The sequence below is a fragment of the Brachycentrus maculatus genome, unplaced genomic scaffold (assembly GCF_059751285.1).
Source record: "Brachycentrus maculatus isolate JH-2025_06_01 unplaced genomic scaffold, ASM5975128v1 h1tg001092l, whole genome shotgun sequence".
NCBI lineage: Eukaryota > Metazoa > Arthropoda > Insecta > Trichoptera > Brachycentridae > Brachycentrus > Brachycentrus maculatus.
Window position 1 is genome coordinate 129,173 of NW_028281797.1, and position 22,096 is coordinate 151,268.

At 30.3% G+C, this 22,096-nt stretch overlaps 1 protein-coding gene across 1 annotated transcript in view; it reads right to left on the reverse strand.

Moving 5' to 3' along the window:
* Positions 1-12,048: 12,048 nt before the first annotated feature.
* The window catches only part of LOC148299547 (uncharacterized), a 69,559-nt gene continuing 59,511 nt past the window's right edge, over positions 12,049-22,096 (reverse strand). The window contains exon 5 of the mRNA XM_088275949.1: positions 12,049-13,253. Coding sequence (XP_088132075.1) covers positions 12,850-13,253 — 404 coding nt within the window. The 3' untranslated portion in view covers positions 12,049-12,849. The remainder of the gene's footprint in view (positions 13,254-22,096) is intronic.

The window sequence follows — 22,096 nt, forward strand, 5'->3', positions numbered from 1 at the left end:
ACGACGATTGCAATCTGAATTTGATACATGTTTGTAATTGAAAAAAAAATTTAGTTAATTTTTTTTTTAAACACCTTATAGTTTTTTTTATCTAGTCTACGCCAATGAACTCCGAAATCTCCGATAGTCGTCCCAATGGTCAGCGTTGCTATTTGACATAATTATATCGAGAGATAAATAGAGAGAGACAAACAACCCTGTTGGGAGAAAACCATTACCTAATGGCTCTCTTACATGGTTAATTTCAGGTTAATTGGTTACATTTTCTGGAACATCTAACCTCATTTAAATTTTACATCTGGCACGTAACATACAACAACTTATCTACGTATTAAGGTTTTTACGAGAAAAATTTAAAAACCAAAAAATAATGATAATTAGGGAAAAATCTTGCAAACATTTCAAAAAGGTCTCTACAAAATATAAACTTACTCAACTCAACTCTTGGAGAAGAGTCATGCTTACACAATAGTCACAACCCTCAGTAAATAGGAATAAGACGAAGAATTTTTTTTTCTTTGGGGTTTTTTTAAATCACGTGTTCATGGGTACCGTCCAAAGACCCTATAATATTCACATACCATTATCCAGGAAGAAATAAACAGAATAACGCCTGATATGAGAGCAAGAGTCATATAAAACATTATATAAATCTGTTTACTCAGTGTATGGAGAATGGGGAAAGTCACATACCTGATTTGATCTTAAAAAAACTTAAGCAATGTGCCTACGTTATAAAAAACAAATTTTGAAAATTCTGATTCATAATATGGGTTTTATTAAGTATCAAAAAGGGAGTTTTGCTGCCGCATCCTGCATATGCCCTTGAGGTAGTATTTTAAGACAATGGCGGTATATACATTATCCAAATTTACTATTATTTATATATATATATATAGAATGACCGAGGTTTGAGTAGCATGATTGTGAATCATGGGTAGATGGTGAATGTTACACGTGTACACATTGATCATTTAATCCACTCTGATAGGTCGTAAGCCCTGTCAATACCATTCATCTCTAAGTCTTTATTGACATGGCTTTTTTATCATTCATGTAAATTTGAAGCCCACCAAAATAATCACTTGACTTAGTGGGTCATCCTTCATATTTTCGAAACGAAATGAAATATGCTCTCTTCTGCAAGAGTGAATTAAAAGCAAATTAGATTAGATTCGGTTTGGTAGGTATGGGATGGTAAAATTAAATTATGACTGGGGGTTTGCACAATTCACTGCCTTGTCCTAAATTCTGGGTTTGTTTTCGTGCTGGTTTCAAAAGAAAATGTGTGTTTTTTTAAACGTGAATAAAATGAAACTTCAATTTGGTGAATATCAATTTATAAGACACATTTTACCATCAAAATATTCAATATGTACTACAACATACGTTTGAGAATGTAATAATTGAGAATCAAAACTCGATTGTGTAATACCAAGATAAGATGAGCCTTATTGATAAAATTAAGAAAGGTGTGTTGTGATGGTTTGGGCATGTGAATCTAACGAGTGCAGAAAGGATATTTAAACAATTTTGAGGCGAATGTGGTTTTTAATAGAAGCAAAGAAAGACCGAGGAAAACTTGGCATGATCAAGTATTTCAAATATTTGAAAGTGGTCAGGACAGGTCAAGAAATCGAATGAAAAGGAGGGTAAGTGTGAGGAGATGCATGAATGTGGAAGGGGCGAAGATTGTTTGCAAAGTCAGATTGGAGTAGCGTTCTATTCCTTCTGCCTGCCTCCACGGGGAAGCGTTATCAGCACTCAATCGTGTTTAATAATGTCATAATAAGACGAAACGAGTTACATTTTGTCATATATATTTAAACAAAAGTAGAATTTAATCCAATAACCTTGTTTAATTTAGGATATATTACCCAAAAAAAAAGAAGAATTTTTACTTAAATTTTTTAGCTCGCTGATTTTGTATGGCTTGCCCTGCAAGTAAACGCGTTTATGGTACCTTACGCGTTAAAACTGTTTTTGATGATTCTAGACCTCAGCTAGAAAGAGTTAATGTGTCTACGTCTATATGTGCGTTTAACCTTTGACATTAGCTTTAACAGAGTGAAGTAGATGAACCCATTGAAGCGAAAGAAAGCATAAAATACTTAAAGCTAATAAATGTTTAAGCTTCTTAAAAGCACTAGCGAGCTCATGGAGTTTACCTGCAAGTGTAAAAATAAACGATCGTGTTCTTAGTAGGTATTAGTAGCATGAGAAAAAAATAACTTACAAACACGCTTCCCCCCACAGGGGTAGGCAGAAAAAATGCCATACCAATCCGTCTTTTCATACTATCTTTGCCTCTCCCACATTTAAGTATCATCTTCGATTATTCCGAATCCTGACCTGACCACTTCCAGAGTGTTCCTCGGTCTTACTCTGCTCCTATTACAACTCCAACAACTCCAACTTTTACCGTTTTACCGTTCTTTCTTTACTCATTCGCTTCCCATGCCCAAACCATCTCAACACACCTTTCTCAATTTTATCAATAATCCTCATCTCAGCCTTGCAATCTTTTATTTTATCACCATTCAAACATCAATCATACATCGTTTTTCCCCACCAAGCCATCTTGTGTATTTTGTCGGTGGAGTTTTACTGTTTTCATATATTTTAACGCAATATATACACACAAAAAAAGAAATAATAAAAAAACCATTTCATAATTTTCATAGAATTAACTGTTTATCATATACTCATTCTTTTATTTTGCCTGTGTTCCGTATTTTATTTTGACCTCTTACCGCCGTCAGCTACAGATTAAATATGTTAAGAACGATATATTGCAGTGTTTTAATTCCATATTTATTGTTAATACGGCCTGACATTTGTACAAAAATAAAATTTTGAAGGAGAGAACGATGCGGCATTAATTTTGGAATAAAATGAATGCCGTATCAGTTATTGAAATAACTTGTATTTCCCAATTTTTCATTTTTCTCCACTGTACTTCGAGAGGGAGGGAAGATGCGCTTGTTGATATTCCACTTTACGTAATATAGTTTGGATTTCCTAGGACGAGGCATCGGTATCAAGCGAAGCACTTTCAAAACAATATCATAAACTTGCAAATCGTGTTTTCAATTGTAACGATGAAAACTTACTCGTATCCACTAACAAGGAATGTAGACTCAAGACTAATTGGAAAGTTTAATAGAAACTCAAAATTTCGTAGTACCTTCATAGAGTATCAGTTGGCAGTATATCGCTGACTTTTCAGGATATCGTTTTTATAGTTTAAAAATATAATGAAATGTATTAAAAACAAATATCAAGCCACTTATTGAACTTTTTACTGTGCAACAGATCTTTTTACGTAAAACCTGAATGTTTTTTCTCCATTTGAAAAATATTAAGTATAATTAAAAAAAAAAAAATAGAAAAATATTTAGTATGTTTAAAAAAAAATATTAAAAATACCTTTTCTTTAAAACGCAAAAACAACACTTTCTGCCCTGTAACAACACAACAACACTTTCTGCGCGTAAATATTAAGTTAAAAATGTGTCGCTTTTGCTGGAATATAGTACATTTTCTGGGCATTCCGAAAACACACAAAACTGAAAATTGTCGATTTTTGATATTTGACGTTGTTGAAAGGAGTGATATGTATTTGGAGCGATATGTATTTGGAGAATGCGGGTTCGATTCCCAGGGGGGTCAAAATAATTATAAGCGACTTTCTACTATCATTATTTGTTTTAAATATAACCTGTTTTGGTAGTGATGGTAAGTGCGTTTAGATACCGTGCCGGAGGTCCCGGCTTCAATTCCCAGGGGGGGTGAAAATAAATGTTTCTGAATTTACACTCAAGTTTAAGATAAATAATAATATGGTAACTTGATGGATGATAGATTGATGTCCGCTTCCATAGTGTAGTGGTTAGCGCGATTGGCAACCATGCTGGAGGACCCGGGTTTGATTCCCAAGAGGGTCGAAATAATATTAGGAATGTTTTAGTCTAACATTTATTTAATATAATCCTGGACTGGTACCTGAAGCGTAGGAGTAATCACCTTGCCTTCATATTAGTAACGATCAAAGTAACACTGCGTCACAATGATGTAGTGCCCTAAGCACCGATGGAGGTACCTGAAGCGCAGAACTGATCATTTTCATTTTATTTTAGTTAATTTTGTGGAATGACATGATTATTTTGTTAAAATTGAACACTTGAATATACCACATTAATGAGTTGTATTTATATTATATAAATGACTAGTTTCGAAAACTTACAAATGTTTTCATCTTCTGGTACAAATAGTTTTAATTTTAATAAAATTATTATGTAATCGATTTTTACAAAACAGTCATTCATATAAACGAGAATTACAAAATAAGAAGTTGTACTATCCCAATAATAAAATACAGTGAAACCTCTATCTATCGTTCCTCGAATAATCGTTTTGCCGGAAAGCTTGTGTGATGGATACAGCAGAAGAGGTATGAAGATCTTTGAGTTCTGTTCAACATCGTATTTTTTTTGTTCAATAAATACATTTATTAACATCTAAAACTTGTATTCTTAAAATTTCAACCTACCAATGGTTATGCAGATTGGGAGGACAGTTTTTTTACTCGATCGTATGTCCTTGTGTATTGACTTCTTTATCCCGCATTCATTGTTTTCCCGCATTCTAGGTTTATTTCACTAGGTCCCTTTAAAAACGATAGATAGAGGTTTCACTGTACCACATTTGTAAATCTGTGAAAATATCTCGAAGAGGGACGGGAAAGGGGAAAGGGATGAATCAAAGCTCAAGTCAAAGGCGAATTGTATGAAACGTGGGACACACTACGATATCTATGTCAACTTACAATGTTGGTAATCTCAGCATATAGCAAACGATCAAATTCTCCTGTGTTCCTGATTGATCTTCCCGTTTGCTAAATATACTTTCTTAGTCATTCTCTCGTTATCTTTTCGCTCCATATGGCCATACCACCTTAAATAACTTTCTGAATCTTTTCAATTATCCCTCGTTTAGTCCTACACATCATTCTTATATCTTTATTTTTAATTCTGACATATCGCTCACTCCTTTCAACAACGTCATATATCAAAAAACTTGATAAAAACTTGATAAGAGGGATCAGCCTCCTGCGATGTTGATTCCCAGCTCTCAATCCGTCTCTTTGGTGATCTGCCCGGGAGTCGACTACCTTGGGGTTGGTCGTGCAGTGCAATGTGGGGGAGTCTGGGTGATTTAATTCTCCTCACACTTGCTTACCGTTGTTTTCTCGTTGTCTTCCCTATCTATCGACATCTTCGATCTCGCATATGTCTCTTATTCTGGTGTTCCTTATTCTAACTTGTAGACTCTTATAATATCTTCTGAAATGAATAAAAAATATATGGATTAATCCGCAAAGTCTCTATTTTAGAGGCTTGTGTGCAGATAGGATATGTAGGAAAGGGGAGGTAGATGTGAAAAATACATTACCCCAGACCAACGGAAAATAAATACTTAAAGAAATCATTTTGGAATTGGCGGTAATCGAACCCGCATCGCCAGTTTTACAGTCGAGCCACGGCGCCTGTCATCAGTATTTATATCACATAGACACGATGTATTTCTGTACTCTGCTTACTCAACTCATTTTTCGGTAGAGTAGTGTAAATATACTTAAAGTTTTCAAATATTGTACATACAGAGAAAAAACATAGAGATAAAAAAATAAAAAAAGCCAATTCGGTTAAATAGTTGTTTATTACAAGTCTTTCAGACAATTATACATAATTTCTTAGGAAATATTTTACAAAGCAGCATCTAAATAATATACGTAAGATACATCTATAAGATAAATTTACTATAATGTTATGTGTGATATTACGATGCGAGACATGTGTTAGGTAATTACAATAAGGAAACCCTAGTTTTATTCAAATTAATTCCATAATCGTGTGTTTTCGTTTATTGCTTTAATATGAAAATATCATTTGATACGTATTTAAAAATAACTAAAAAAAATTAAATATTTGTGATAATTTATAATTGAAACAACACGTTCAATCACATGTCGCTCACTCCTTTCAACGATTTCATCTATCGCAAAAACTTGATTTTAGGAGATCGTTTTAAAAGTTTAAAAATACAATAAAATGTATTGAAAATTAATATCAAGCCATTTATTGAACTTTTTACTGTGCAACAGATCTTTTTAGGTAAAACCTGTATGTTTTTTCTCCATTTGAAAAATATTTAGTATATTCAAAAAAATTATTAAACAATACCTTTTCTTCAAAATGCAAAAACAACACATTCTGCCCTGTAGCGGGTAAATATTTAATTAAAAATATGCCGCTTTTGCTGGGATATAGTATATTTTCTGGGCATTCCGAAAACATGCACTACTGAAAATTGACGATTTTTTTTTATAAATGACGTTGTTGAAAGGAGTGATCGATATTAACTCCTAGAACTAAATGGTATATGTGATACATGTAGTATATTGTTAGAATAATCGATTTCTGATACTTCAAATCCTTTTATCAATTGATGGAAACCATCATCTAACAGATTTTGGGAGACGATTTAAATGCCTTGTCTTTTGTTATGGTTTTCGAATATTATCAAAGTAACAGTAAGTTTTAAAATTAGTTCATACACAAAAAATTGAGGGTTTCTGTGGCTGATATCTGCTTTCACATTCAACACATATATTAAATTTTAAGACATAACGAATATTTGCAAATATAAAAATAAAAAAACAATTGTTTTTAAATACGTTGTGAATTATCATATTCATCCAATGGTTTAACGATTCGGATAATAATGAAAATATGAAAAAAAGTACAATTTTTTTTTTCGAATGAATTGGGTGAATATTTGGTTATTATCTCATGAAATAATTAGCAGGTCGTGAATCTCTAATTACGTCATTCAAAATACTGTATGCTACTCATGAATTGTCAACTATGATTATTTATTTTATTATAACATTGTGCTTTCGAATTGAATGTGCTGGAGATTTTTTAATGGAATTTCAGTACAATCGAAAGTTACGAAATATCCAGTATAAATGCATACATTAATTAAGTATAAAAAATTAATGGATAATATTGGTGGCAATCATTATGACTTTTTTGCTAAATTAATGTACTAATTATTTTTAAAACGGCGTAGTTTTAAACATAAATTGTTTGAACACATTATTAGTAATATCTGCTTAATATTGAATTATAATAGTTACATCATGTCGTGGGTGTACTGGCATAAAACGTTGACTCGAAAATATGCAATTTTGACTTTATTATAGATATTATAAAGTTTTCAAAGTCTTATAAACTGGCAAAATACACTAAGTAGTTTGAAATATCATATTAATGTGGTTTTAAAAGTAAATACAACTTGGAGTTTTATAGCGGGTGTTTTATTCAGGATAAAAGTCTTAAATAACAAGGATTATTAAAACAGGGAATTTAGAGTTAACGCTTTTGCCAGTATATCCACGTTATTATGCATTAAAATTAATAATACACACATGATATTCATCTATGGAAAAAATCCCAAACTTTTTTCAGTAGCGTTACGTTCGGGATAAGATTTCATTAATCACCGATAGATGGCATTAGTAGCAAGAGTGGAACCATTTAATTATTTTTACGTAATTATTTATTAACGCATTTAATTTAATTTAATTTATTTAATTACATAAATAAAAATGCAGAGACAACGGAATTTTGTATCATTTGTCATAAAGAGATTCGGTTCAAAATTTAATATATTGTAAGAACACTTTCTTTAACAAACGTGAAACTAATACAATATTATCTCACTTTTAATATAAATCATAAAGTAACTCGCACACGCGAAGATTCCATGGGCGTTTTCCTCTTTCAGAATTCCAAATGCATGAATCCCATATGAAAATTACCGTGCGTAATTTTTCTTTTTCATTTTTCGCTTGAAATAAGATGAAAACCCCGAGTGTTCTCGAAGCGTTAGTAATAATCATGGACAATCGCCTTTATGACAAAGACTTGCATTTATTTTAAAGCATACAAAAAATTAACGTAACCATTATTTTTTTGTTAATCGTCATATACTTGTACTTTTCAGACAGGCTGTAGGTACGTTGTTATGTAAAAAAATAATATGTCAATTTATGAGCAGTATAATTTTTAATAAAAAATCACAAAAAACATGAAGAATCAATTGAACGAATGATTTTTTGTTCAAACTTGATCATATTTTATAAATATACTTATCATTTAATTATTTTCATACAACAAATAAGTATTTTTCTAGTTTTTTTGGTTATACAATGAGAATACAATGTATGGTAAATAAACCATTTCTTAAATAGTATGCACATTTAATACACCTATATTTTATTTATTTCTAACATGTATAAATTATATAGAGAATCTACATAGTTTAATATTATCTGATTTAGATATACGTTTTGATAGGTTAATAAAAGTTCATGTAAATATATTTTCTTATATTACTTGTTAAGCATACATTTGTTTAGAGAAAAAACATTACATAAATGTAACTACACACTTTATGGTGTTTATTTTTTTTAGCTTAGATATTTACAAACAACATTTCATATTGTAAAAGGTTTTGAAGGGTAACATAAATGTAATGGGCACACAAATGTTGTTATTGTTTTCTTCATTAAAATACCTTCTTAACCTTCATTCGTTTATAAAGAACGTTAGAACAAATATTGAATATTGCTTCATTTATTTTTTACAGCCTTTGGAACTGAATTAATATGCAAGTCTAGGATTGCCACATTTTTCCCAAACCCTGTCGCGATATTTTGTACCAAAGATCCAGTGTTTTTTATCAGGCTTGGTCGGCGGAAGAAGGGAGATTTTACCAAAACATGTTTTAAATTTGCAGAATTTTTCATGACAGTTTTTCAAAATCTTTCAGGAAATATTGATCAATGTCGTGATATTTACTATGTATTACAAATATCGGTACACAGTTGTCAATAACGGGAACATATTGTATGTATCGAAATGAATAAAAATAGCAACCCGAATTCCACATTTATATAGCAAGTTCGAACCTACTATGGTATGAACTTAATTGGAAGTAAATTATGTAATGTTATGTATTATTTTCTGTTCGCAACGTTTAATCATTGGCGGATGAGATTTTTTGCCTATTACTATCAAGATGTTTTTTTTTAATTATTATTATTTTCAAAATGATACATCACTCTTTTTAATATGTAGGTAAATAAAAACCCCGTGTAATTGATTGACAATGAAACATTATACAGTATTCGCCATTCACCGTGTGTTTTTTTAAGCATCCTATGACTAACCATAATTTTGTTATATCCTGTAAAAAAAATACATGCCAATAAACAATAAGTTTCACTGATTGACTCAGATTATTATTTATGGTATAAGATAGCTAAGAAATGGATTTTTTTTGTAAATGTAAATGCGGTGTTAATCTTGCATCTTCTATGCAAGATTATTTTATCTATGATATTTTATTTAATTTTTGATACAAAATAATAATGATTTTTTTGCTGTCTGTTTTTTCTTTCAGTGAAGTAGAAAAGATACAGAAGAGTTGGCACATATTTTTAATATGTTTAATTTTACAATCGATACATACAATATTTTGACAGATGTTAAAAAAACATTTCATAATACTTATCATTGCCCAATGATTAGTATTCCGTATGTTGTTGTTACGTTCAACAGATGGCACTGCCATAGCAGTAAAAAAACTATTTTGCAAAATATTTTTTTTACCTGTAACAGGTCGAAAAAAATACAATCTTACAACTATTGTATTATTTATTTAAATCTACCGCCTAAATAATCTAATATCATAATTTAGACTCGTTTTCCTTAGCAACCACTCCTATAATCCTTTCTCAATACCTGTCTCAAAAATATATATTTTACATTTCACAATCTTCCTAGTATTTACAAAAAATAAATTAAAATACTTCCTTCGCAATATTATAATATTTATGACGATTTTGGAACACATTTTTTTTACTAAATGCGTTTTTTTTAAACACACAAACGATATATTAACATTTACAATTAATTATATTATAAGATATGATAAGCTAAATATATGTAGGTATGTATTCATATAATATATAATATTTCTTTCACACGCTGTGTACTTATCACTCGCATAATATGTACGTTTATAATCAAAATATTAAAAATTGTCTATATTATTTAACTCAAAAATACAAGAGGAAAAACTTAAGAAAAAGTAATTAATATTCATTACTTTGCATTTTTTAAATGATTAGAATTTTTAATGAGTATTTTTTTATTCTGAATGAGATTCAGATGGTCGGAGTTCTAGTAATTGAAGTTTTGCTGTAGCATAAGATAGTAAATACAAATAAGACACCTATTTTCTGAAATTTGCGCGATTTTAGCCGGCTTTAATAAGACCATATTTAAAAATAATCAATCAATCGAGAACTCTCTAGATGCTGATTTAGAACGTTTGAATTGATTTGGTTGTCACTTCGTGATGATATATATCCATTTTTGGTAAATACCACTTTTAAAAAAATCTATTGTGACACCTGTTTCGATGCATTCCGCATCATTTTGAAACAACGTATTTGATCGAATTTTAATAAATAAATAAAAGATGAATAAAGACGTCGTGCGTTGAAAAGAGCGAGAGAGAGAGAGAGAAAGCATTACTATGTAGTTATTACCAATTACTATATACAACTTACAAGTCATGTGAGTGTGAAAGGAATAGCAACACCCATTTTTTATACATTGAGTATTTTTTTTGATTTGATATGATTTTTTAAAGCCTGTACCACAAGCATTTCGTAAACTATCAAAAGTGTCATTCGGAAAATATTATTTTTATTTTTTATTATAGTCAACTCTACTACACTTAACTGTTATAACACGAACGTGACAACGATAATACGTTCGCAAAATATTTTAATCTTTAAAACCGAAAATCAAATAAAACATGAACATCATTGCATAATTAAAATTTAAGTCATAATATGTTTACTCGAATCAAAATAAACCTACTTACTATTCATATTCGTTTACTAATCCCTTAGAGCACAAACGCACTAATTACAGTAGTGATATACAAAAATATAAATAATTTTCACTGTAATATTTATTAAATATTACCCTGAAACACACCTTTTGATTTATAATAATTACAATATAATTAAGATGTTTAATATTTTAAAGTTAATTAATTAAATGATTGATGTGTAAAAACGACATCATAACTTACACAAAAACATAGTTTAAAATCATGTAACTTTTTTATATCGACCACTTTTGAAGCAAACGGCTTTAATTCTCATAAAGCAAAAAAAGTTTTGAGTATAAAAAATCTTATAATAAATTATATTCGCTTTGAAATTCTCGGAAGCCAAATAAATAACCACAGTGATTTTGCCTAGTGATACCTAGTGATTTTAAACAATCTTTTAATTTAAAATTTAAAAAAATGTAGATCATCTAAAATCGTTATTCGAAAATCAATTATAACATAACTTCATACTGTTTTTTCGTTGTGCCAAATTATGACATTTGCGCTCTAAGGTATTCGTACATTTTTATTAATATATGCGAAATTCTGTTACATATATAAAATTCTTCCTTATCCGGATTCGAACCTTATGCCATCTGTTTGCTTTCTTTATAAATCAGCCATAAAATTTAAATTAAATTCATTGGCAGTATTATCAATACTTAATATTTTTCTTACATATAATGACACTTTTAAAATTTACGTGTATAAACAAGAGTTTAATTTTAATAATGATACATAAATATTCACAATTTTTTAAACATAGACATATATGTAATATAGATTTACACTCTTTTAAATACCTATAGAGACCTTATCCGAGAAATGTTTTGGAGTACTAAATTCTCTTTAAGAGAGTATTTGGACCAAATTTTTTAATGAATATATAAATATATTTTTTATATTTGTATATAAATTAATATTTTATGCTTTCATTTAATTTTGTAATTTTATGGATTTTATTTTAAGTAAGCTAGCAATAATTTGGTCAATATTATACAGGGATTTTTATTTTTTAAATATTTATTCTTTAAATTAACATTTATTATTTGAGTATTGTATACACGTAAGACGAATCATATTAGCATCGATTTTTTTCTAGAAAATTAGTGGAAAACGTACAAATGAATGAATACGTGTTATTTTCGTATCTACGTACTTGCTTTATTTCATTATCATTTTCAAACATACTTTTTTCCTCCAAATAAACTTATTTGAATTAAAAATCCTTTAATCTGATGTAAATCATCAAAGTTAACCCTTGTGCGTTTACATGTCGTCAAAACGACCAAATTATTTAAGAACTATTCAAGGATTTAATAATGAGAAAAATTAGCAATCAAATTGAAGTTAATATTTCAGAATTTATTTAACGTACAAACCAAAATGACAAAACAATATTCCTAATCTACGTATAGTACACTGTCGCGTATATCGTTAAACATTTATAAGTATTTATTTTATTGTGGTCTTTAGAGAATCATTCTAAGCTTTTGTTAATAATTTTCGTTGATGAGACAAGTTAAAGTATATGTTTATTATGTATATCTAAAATATCGGAGCGGTTTGAGCAAATCAATAGAAAATCTTTTCAGTAGCGAGATCAAAGTGAACGTGTTTCAGACATTTTCCTTTCCTGCACCGCTTCTTCTTCCCGATCTTGCACTTGGCGTTGATCTTCACCCCGTTGGCGATGAAGTCAAGCGACAATCATTGGTCCGCGCCGGCCTTCACGCTGAGGGTAGAGTTCTCCAGAGTATCGTTCACAGTCTTGTGCCACATCTCCAAGACCATGCTCCTGCGATGCTACTTGAACCTAGAAGGCCCGAGCCACGGACACCCGATCAGCTGGCACCCGGCGAACACCAGAACTACCACAAACATCACCGCGAAGATAGAGTAGACTATGAAGAGATGTACCAAGGAAAATGTGTACAAGGTTTTGTGGCACCAGTGGTTCGGTTCGAAGAGGGTGGGTTGGAAGTCGGGCCACTTGATTTTTAGGATCCAGTAATTGCCGAGGGCGAACCACCCTAAAAGTAGGATCGTTAGAGATACGGCGGCCAGACGGGGTCCGGTCGATGGCGGTGATCTTACTGCGAACTGGGCGTAGAGAAGCCATGCCAATTTCAACCCCCCGAGAGCACCCCCTACTACCATGTACAGAGGGATGTGAGGCTCGCGTGGGCAGTCGCGATAGAACTGGATTCCTGAAACAACCAAACATATGTTATTCATTGTTTTGGAATTTACTTTGTGGCAAGACATAATTAAATTATAAATAAAACGCTTGTTTTTTACCAGTAAAAAAATATAAAAATATGTTAAATTTATAATTTAACATATTTTATTGTTGTTGTTAGAATCAACTTTCATTCATTTAACTATGCATGTATATAAAAATGTCACAAGAGGTAATCATATCAAAGTACTGAAAAATATTTTATAAGGTTTTTTTTTTGAATTACCGCTAGAGTTTTATCACTCAATTACTAAAGCTTTTATGAAAGAAATATAGATTTTCCACATAAACTATATCTGAGCAGTGACAGGGTTTCGACGTAACCGACATCATCAAACTGGTGTCAGTTACGACGAAACCCGGTAATTAGTCAAAATAAAATATGTTAAAAAATTATATCCATAGTTGTCAGTTTATTTTATAAAATGAAGTTTCAACAAGAAATATCATTAAAAAAATATATTTCTGCATTAAGGTATCCAAATTTCTTAGATAATTTGTTATCTATTTTTTAATGAACATACTATCGATTAAAATTAGTAATTAGGATAAGATAGAGTTGATTAATCAATTAACTGTCTCAGAACATTACTTCTGAAGAACTAAGTTTCCATATTGAAATAAACACTTCAAAGTAACTTGTATCCAGATAATATATATTTCGGTTTAAGTACAATTTCTCGAAATCCAAAACTTACTCGCAACTTGGAAACTGAGTTGAAATTTAGAAGCACGTATCGCTATAGGGGGTATTTACATTTTCTTAATGATATTGTTTTTATCTCCACTCACAAGAAATTCATCCAAAACGCTTCTTAATAAGTATTTAACGAAACTTTTGGAAGGGCTACGTGAAAGTTTCATTCATTAATTAAGGCGAGGTAAAGGTGAATGGACACTGAGTAGCTGAAAATCAAAACGAACTAAATCACCTTTTCTCAAAAACACTCTAAATTTCAATTATTTACTTTCGTTTTAAAAAAAACTTCTTTTTAATTTAAGTTTTATTTTTATTATTTTTTGACATCCCAAGTGTATGACAGCTGGTATAAACCAACGTCGTAAGCCCCGTAAATGCCTTCCATAATCTTCTTCATCTATGTTGTATGTCAAAAAATAATATAAAAATAACTTCTTATTGGAGATAATCCAGATTTGTGAACAAGTATTTGGATACACTCAAAATGTTGTAAGTTTTATTAAGTTAATACCACTATTTCTTAAAATCTATTGTGACACGTGTTTTAATGCATTCCGCATCATTTTCAAACACCGCATGTGAAGCTTATTCTATTTTTTTCCTTGGTGCGTTGAAGGTTAAATAGGGCTAGGGCTGTTTCTTATTTTTATTAATTATTTATTTATTATTATTTATTTCTTATCATATTCGTGGGAACATAGACATGGAACATTGACAACTCGAAAATTAAGAATAAACTTCACATACGGTATTTAAAAATGATGCGGATTGCATCGAAACACATGTCACGATAGTTTTGTAGATAAAGTGGTATTTATTAAGCTAAACTTAAATTAAAAATAAATAAAATTTACCACAAAGTGACTGCTGAAACAATTAATGAAATACTTACAAGCTACATTTTGAGTGTGTTCAAATACTTGTTTATTGGATTTATCCGCTTATTTGAGTTGATTTTACATTTATTCATTTTGTTAGAATGTAAAAATAACTCCATAGTGGAGAAACTCACAAAATGTTGTGAATAATATTTTAAATTATACACTTGATTCTGTTTATTACGCAGATTTTTTTCAAGTAAAATTATTGTGTCTTTTTCTTTACTAAGTTATTAATTCGTATTAAATGTTGTGCTGTAAATCTTTGACGAGATGTCGGAATGTAGAAATTACTAATTAGTGAAGAAACCCGGGTTTCTCTGTACACACCCAAAATGCTGTGAGTAATATTTTAAATTATACACTTGATTCTGTTTATAACGCAGATTTTTTCAAGTAAAATTATTTGTGTATTTTTCTTTACTAAGTAATTTATTCCTGTTAGATATAGGGCACAGGAGGGTCTTAGGATACTGTTTTTTAAGATCCTGTCTATGGTGAATCCCGAGGGGCGGTACACATTGGTTGAGATAGGATTTGCTGCCTAAATTCCTTATCATTATCCGCTGGAATCTTAGCTTCTTTTCTTTGCTTTTTTGAGAGTCCTTGGGGGATATCTTCGACTGTTAACTGTCTTTAGACAAAAAGGTACCTACATACATTAAATTTTATATGTACATCTTCTGTGTTCAAGATATGCGTACATAGATTCACATATACAGAGTGTCGCAAAATTAATCACCAAATATATATATATATATATATATATATATATATATATATATATATATATATATATATATATATATATATATATATATATATATATATATATATATATATATATATATATATATATATATATATATATATATATATATCTATATATATATATATATATATATATACATATATATATATATATATATATATATATATATATATATATATATATATATATATATATATATATATATATATATATATATATATATATATATATATATATATATATATATATATATATATATATATATATATATATATATATATATATATATATATATATATATATATATATATATATATATATATTAAGTAAAAAATATGAGATCCGTCAAGTGGCTGCCGCCAGTGTTGAAACACATTTGTGCCCATTTTATCAATTTTTTAACAAATGTCAAATATGATTAACGTACAAACCCATTTAAAAAATTATAACATCATCCAATAGGGTGATTAATTTTGCGCAACCCTGTACAAATGCTAAACCTACACGTGACGTATACTACGTTATAAAAATAGCTCCTTGGTGGTGAAATCTAAGTTTGTCAACAAGGATTGGACACAACTAAATATTGTGTATAATTAAACAATTATATTATATTATAAAAACTTGGTCAAATTATTGCTTCATAAAAATCGAAAAATCATCTTTATGTGTATATGTTTATGTATATTGAGTTGTGTGGTTGTCAGTCATGGGAAGAATGGTGAATGTTACTCGTGTATTAAGTGATTAATTATACCAGCCTACGACAGGTCGTAAGCCCTGTAAATACTCAGACTTCCATATTCACAGGTTGGTTTAATTAATCACTTTACACACATGTGACATTCACCGATTCTACCCATGATTGACATCCACACTTCCCAAATTCTTGGAACATCTACGCATATTGTTTAAATTCAAAACATAGTGCTTGAATTCACTGGAATTTCACTACAAACATCTATAGTGAGATGAAAGAAGCGTTTTATTGAACACAAATACCCAATATGTTGTAAGATGTAATTCATTCCATAGTTACCTTGGAACGAAAATCATAACTGAGAAATATAAATTTTAAAGAACTTTATAAAAGATCTTCAGCTTAAATACCCTTTATTAGAAAAAATATATTATATTAATGTTTTCTTACATTTAAATTTAATTTTACCATCAGTGTTCACTATTGTATAGACTATGCCTTTTTATATGAAGCAAATAGTTTGTTTAGGCATCCCTTGCGAGCCCAATTTTTCAGCGGTCTGGTTTTTCAGTAAACAAGCGAGCAATACAATTTTTAAAACTACATTCTAGAGATTAATGTAAATGAAAAACCTCTTGAGCAATGCCTGCTCAACGAAAAAATGAATTGCTGAAAAGTGCTTAGAAAACAAATATTTCACAACTCGTGAAAAGCGTACTATGTAATGAGTAATTAATACGGGGTGAAATATTTTCGAAGATTTAGCACAAATAATGATGAGTATGAGTAAATATTATACCTGAAAGTTGAAAAGGTTTGATTTAAAATAAAAAAGATGCGATTATCACTAAAATTTTAAAGGGCTTTTTAATATTCATACTTCTACAAATATGAAATATATTGAAGTTTGGGTATTAACAGAGCTCACGACCTATCGTAAGCTGCTTTAAGTGATCCCTTCATCAAAAGTTTTGAATGGGTGATTTGAATTGAAGTTAAAACTATATTTTATTTTAGTTAAATATCTATTTAATGTAACCATATGAATTATTAATTGAAAAAAATATATGTTAATATCGTAATTTTCCTATTTTTTCTCCTCTTTCTTTCCATTTCACCAGATTGAACCACGCCAACGTGTGGCCAAGTATAATTACAAAATAAGTTTAAAAAAAAATGTTTAAAATAAAACACTATGTGGGTTTCATTAAGTAGGATAATAAAAATCACAGTCTGAAATTGATCTTAAAAGGTCTTTAACGTCATCCTAACTAACTAACTAACCATCACACCGCTTCCCCGCAAGGGTAGGCAGAGAGAATCGAACGACACACCACTCTGTCTTTACGAACATTCTTCGCCTCTTCAACATTCATGCATCTCCTCAAACATATCCGACGATTGTTTCGACTCCTAACCTGACCGTTTTCAAGTATTTGGCATACCTAATCGTGCATACGTTTTCCTCGGTCTTCTTCTGCTCCTTTTTCCAATTACATTCGCCTCATAAATTTGTTTTACCGTTCTTTCCTCACTCATTCGTTCTACATGTCCAAACCATCTCAACACACCTTTCTCAATTTTATCGATAATGCTTGTCTCAGTTTTGCATTCCTTCCTTATTTCACTATTCGAACATCTATCAAACGTCGTTTTGCAACACATATGTCTGAGCGGTCGAATTTCATCCTCATCATATGTAAACACTTTAACCTTATACGTCCAAATTGACTGATAGTATGGTTTCTTAAAACACGAAACAGTACACCATGAAAGAGGTCAGATAATGTAGATAATTTGAAAACATCCCCTTAGTGCTGTATTACGGTTGCGTTAATTTGGGTAATAGTAGCGTGAGTAAATTACAGGCAAACAGTTCTGTCGAGTGTACTACGGGTGCGTCTATAGAGAAGGTATATTTAGTTTTCAACTAGCACCGCAAGTTCTGGTATTATCGACTCGAATCCTGAAAACTTACCCCCTTATCGATTCTGTGAACATACTAGAAATTGAAATTCTTTTGAAACAAAATATAAAGTTTTAAGTGAAAGTGTAAGCGTCGTAACTCAAAAGTAAATTCTTAAGGGAAACTTATCCGGTTTTTATTTTATTTATTTGAATATTCAGTTGTAACTTACAAAATTTCATAAATTCATACGTAGAAATTTTTCGCTTCATACCCTTATTCGAACCCAATAGTACATAAGGTACTTTTATTTTTTATTTTTTATTTGTATACATTAATTTAAATCACAATTTATACTTCTTTAGATTTTTTTTTGCAGAGACCCACTAAGCCATCTTGTGTGTCTTGAGTTCTTTTAAATATATATTTTTATAATACTATATCGTATAAAAACATGGTTTTCTTGATAGTTATTTTTTTCATATTATTTTTTGACAATATGATCTCATCAAAGATGAAGAAGAATATGGAAGTGTGGCCATTAACGGGGCTGATGACCGTCATAGGCTGGTTTAAGTGATCACTTTACACACGTGTAACATTCACCAATTCTACCCATTATTGACAACCACACTACTCAAATTATTGGAAGTTCTATTTACTTATATGAACCAATTTTGAAACATTATTCTTGAATCACTAGAACTTCACTAGAGACATCTATTGGTGAGATGAAAATAAGCTTTTTATTTTGTGAACAAGTATTTGGACACACTCAAAATGTGTTAAAGTTATTTTTTTATTTATTCAATTTTTCTATTTGAAATACGTAAATGAATTTCCGATGAACTCCATGCTTCACTTTCCTACATAATATTTGATACCTAGACTCCGTTATGCACTGCTAGTTTAGCTTCCACCGTGTGATTTCTGTTTGATACAACTAGTTCTATTGCGCCATTCACTTCCAAGGCTGGGAGCCTTATCCTTTTTGTAATTACATCAATCATTTCATTCCTAAAAAAATTGCTTCTTAAAAACAAACTTTTTACGTTTTTCACTACTTAATACCCAAATCTACACATTTAACTTTAAAAGAATCTTTATTAAACATATTAGTCCGACTCCGTAGTGTGATGGTCAGCATGCTTGGCTACCGTTCTGGAGGTTTCGGGTTCGATCCTCAGGGGGAGGGGTCAAATAAATGAATACATATTATAGTCAAAAAAGTGATTTTTCACTCTAATATTTATTCAATATTAACTCGGACGGGTGCCTGAAGCGGAGGGATGATCACCTTTCCTTCGTGTGTTAACTTTGAAGATGACACTGCGTTTATATGATACAGTGCCCTATGCACCATCAGATGCACATAAGGATTTAAAGAAGATTTATTTTAAAATTATATATAACTCTATGGTATTACTCTATCAATTATGAAAAAATCCTTTTATTTACGTTTTACATAGATTCAAACGTGTGAAACGTCGTGATTATAATATATTTCAAGTCAGCACAGATTTCGCCATTTTTGTAAATATGTTTCGCTTTTATTTCACTTTAATACCTCGTGTATTTCGCAACGAATTTGAGAATCGTCGTCGGTTGGATTTTCAGAAAAAAATATGATGTATTTGTGTGAATTTCGTAGGCACGCCGTTACCTCTCTATTGCTTATATTTTATTTATCCCGCGAGTACAGCAGTATCACATTTGCTGAAAATTCCCTTAACAGTGACACGTTTATGCATTCATATTACAATATGATATTAATGTTCACCCATTTCGGGAGTCCTTTAATACGAATACGAGATTTAAGCGTTCTCGGGTAAGGTAACTCACGGTTACTCGTAAGTAGGCATTTCCTTGGTAGAGATAGTGAAAAAATCGTTGGATATTTTTTTTAAACAATTTGTTAACTTCAGGCACTGATGATGGTGAGATACAATGATCATAACGATGATATAATATGATATATTCTAACGATGAAATATAAATATTAAAGAATTTAATAGATTTTAAGAAAAAGTGGTATTTACTAAGTAAAACTTAAATTAAAATGTAAAGATTTTACCACAAACCGACTGCCGATAAATGAAAATTTTGAAGGTGTCTTGATTTGCGATGCTCAAGATAAAACATCAACAGCAAAAAAAATCATTTAAATTATTAAATGGAAAATCACAAAGTTAGGTTAGGTTAGGTTTATAATTTATAATTCAATATGTACGTTTATAATTCAATTTGATCTTTAGTGTGTGTGTGTGTGTGTGTGTGTGTGTGTGTGTGTGTGTTGACACCTAGCATGTTCGTGCTGAGCCAGTCAGCTTAAAGTAAATGTACTTTTATAAAGATGTGCTGGAGACATGCTAGCCCAAGTTTTCAAGGAATACGGTGAGTTCAAAAGTGTTGTGAATGGGGAACGTTCAAAATGTTCAAAGTATTCATCCCCGCCTCGAGTGCCAAGTGCCTAATACACCTCCGATATTACCTCCACAGATACCGGAGCCCATTTTAACGATCATTACCGTTTATTAATGCAACGTTAATTACAAAACTCTCGTAATTGAGAAATATGAGAGCTCTCCTTTGTAATATTTCTCGAATAGCGAAGTTTTGGTATTTGAGAATTTTGCACTTTAAATTTATTGACAATTTCCGATAAATAATTGGTTTATTTTCATCGTGATTGTATCAGCCATTTTACTACCTGGACTCAGTTACGCTTTATTTTGTCTTATTTTTGTTAAATAGTAAAGAAAGAAAATGGAAAGCACAATTTTCTAATATGTTCAATTTTATACTCCTATTGAAGCAAAAAATATATTTTTAAAAAATCCATGAAACAACAATGCTACATTAAAAATTACAAGTGACAGCAGCTGTCAGCCATCAGAGATATTTAGCATTGCGTATGTTGATTTTACGTACAATAGATGGCGCTGCCATTGAAATAAAAGATGTTTAAAAATATTTTTTCACATGTCACATAAAACTAAGCGCGTATTCGAATGAAATATTTTGTAAAAGAATCAAAACAATCGGTAAATAATCAAAGGAAATTTAAGATTATCAATAAGCAAACATTTGTATAAAAATATATTTTTCATTTGAAAACAGTACTTTTCCAAAAATTAGGTCAACTATGTACAACACTATAAGCGTAATATTTGTGAAATTTGATTTCAAAACAATCGATGAATAATTTAAGATTTTGAACAAACCAACATTCATATTTTTATTGTTACATTTTTTCATTATTTAAAAAAAAATCGAAAAAATAAAGGCAACTAGAACGTTGTAAGCAAACATTTGCGAGATTTAGACATTTCTATAACGACAAATAGTGTATTGGAGGCGACCGAAACAGGAAATGATGAAGTTTCACGAGTCTACAGCATCCGGCGAATCGGAGAGGATGTGGGATGTTGACTTCCGATTGAATTAGAATAATCTGAAAGCTTTCCAGTGTTGCCAACAAATTGAGGTATAATAAGTCAGAAAGCTTATTTCGATGCTGCGAAAATTTACCCAATGTGTATTATAAGACCTATTCTAAGTATGACCATTGCTGAACTGGATAATATTGTTTTTTGTGTACCTACATTAAATCTTCATTAGTGGCGATGTATAAATTCGTACATTAGGGTACTATGATAATAAAGTATGAAAACAAAATAAGATTTTTACAATGTATTTTTAAATCATTTTGATATCCGGCATCCCTTTTTCCTCTCCTTTCCTTCTCCTTCCAACTAAATCTATTATTTTATACCATACCCTTTTTTTAATCTCTGAATGTTTTTTAATAGTTTCATAACATAAATGTGGAATTATTTATTTGTTTTTTTTTTA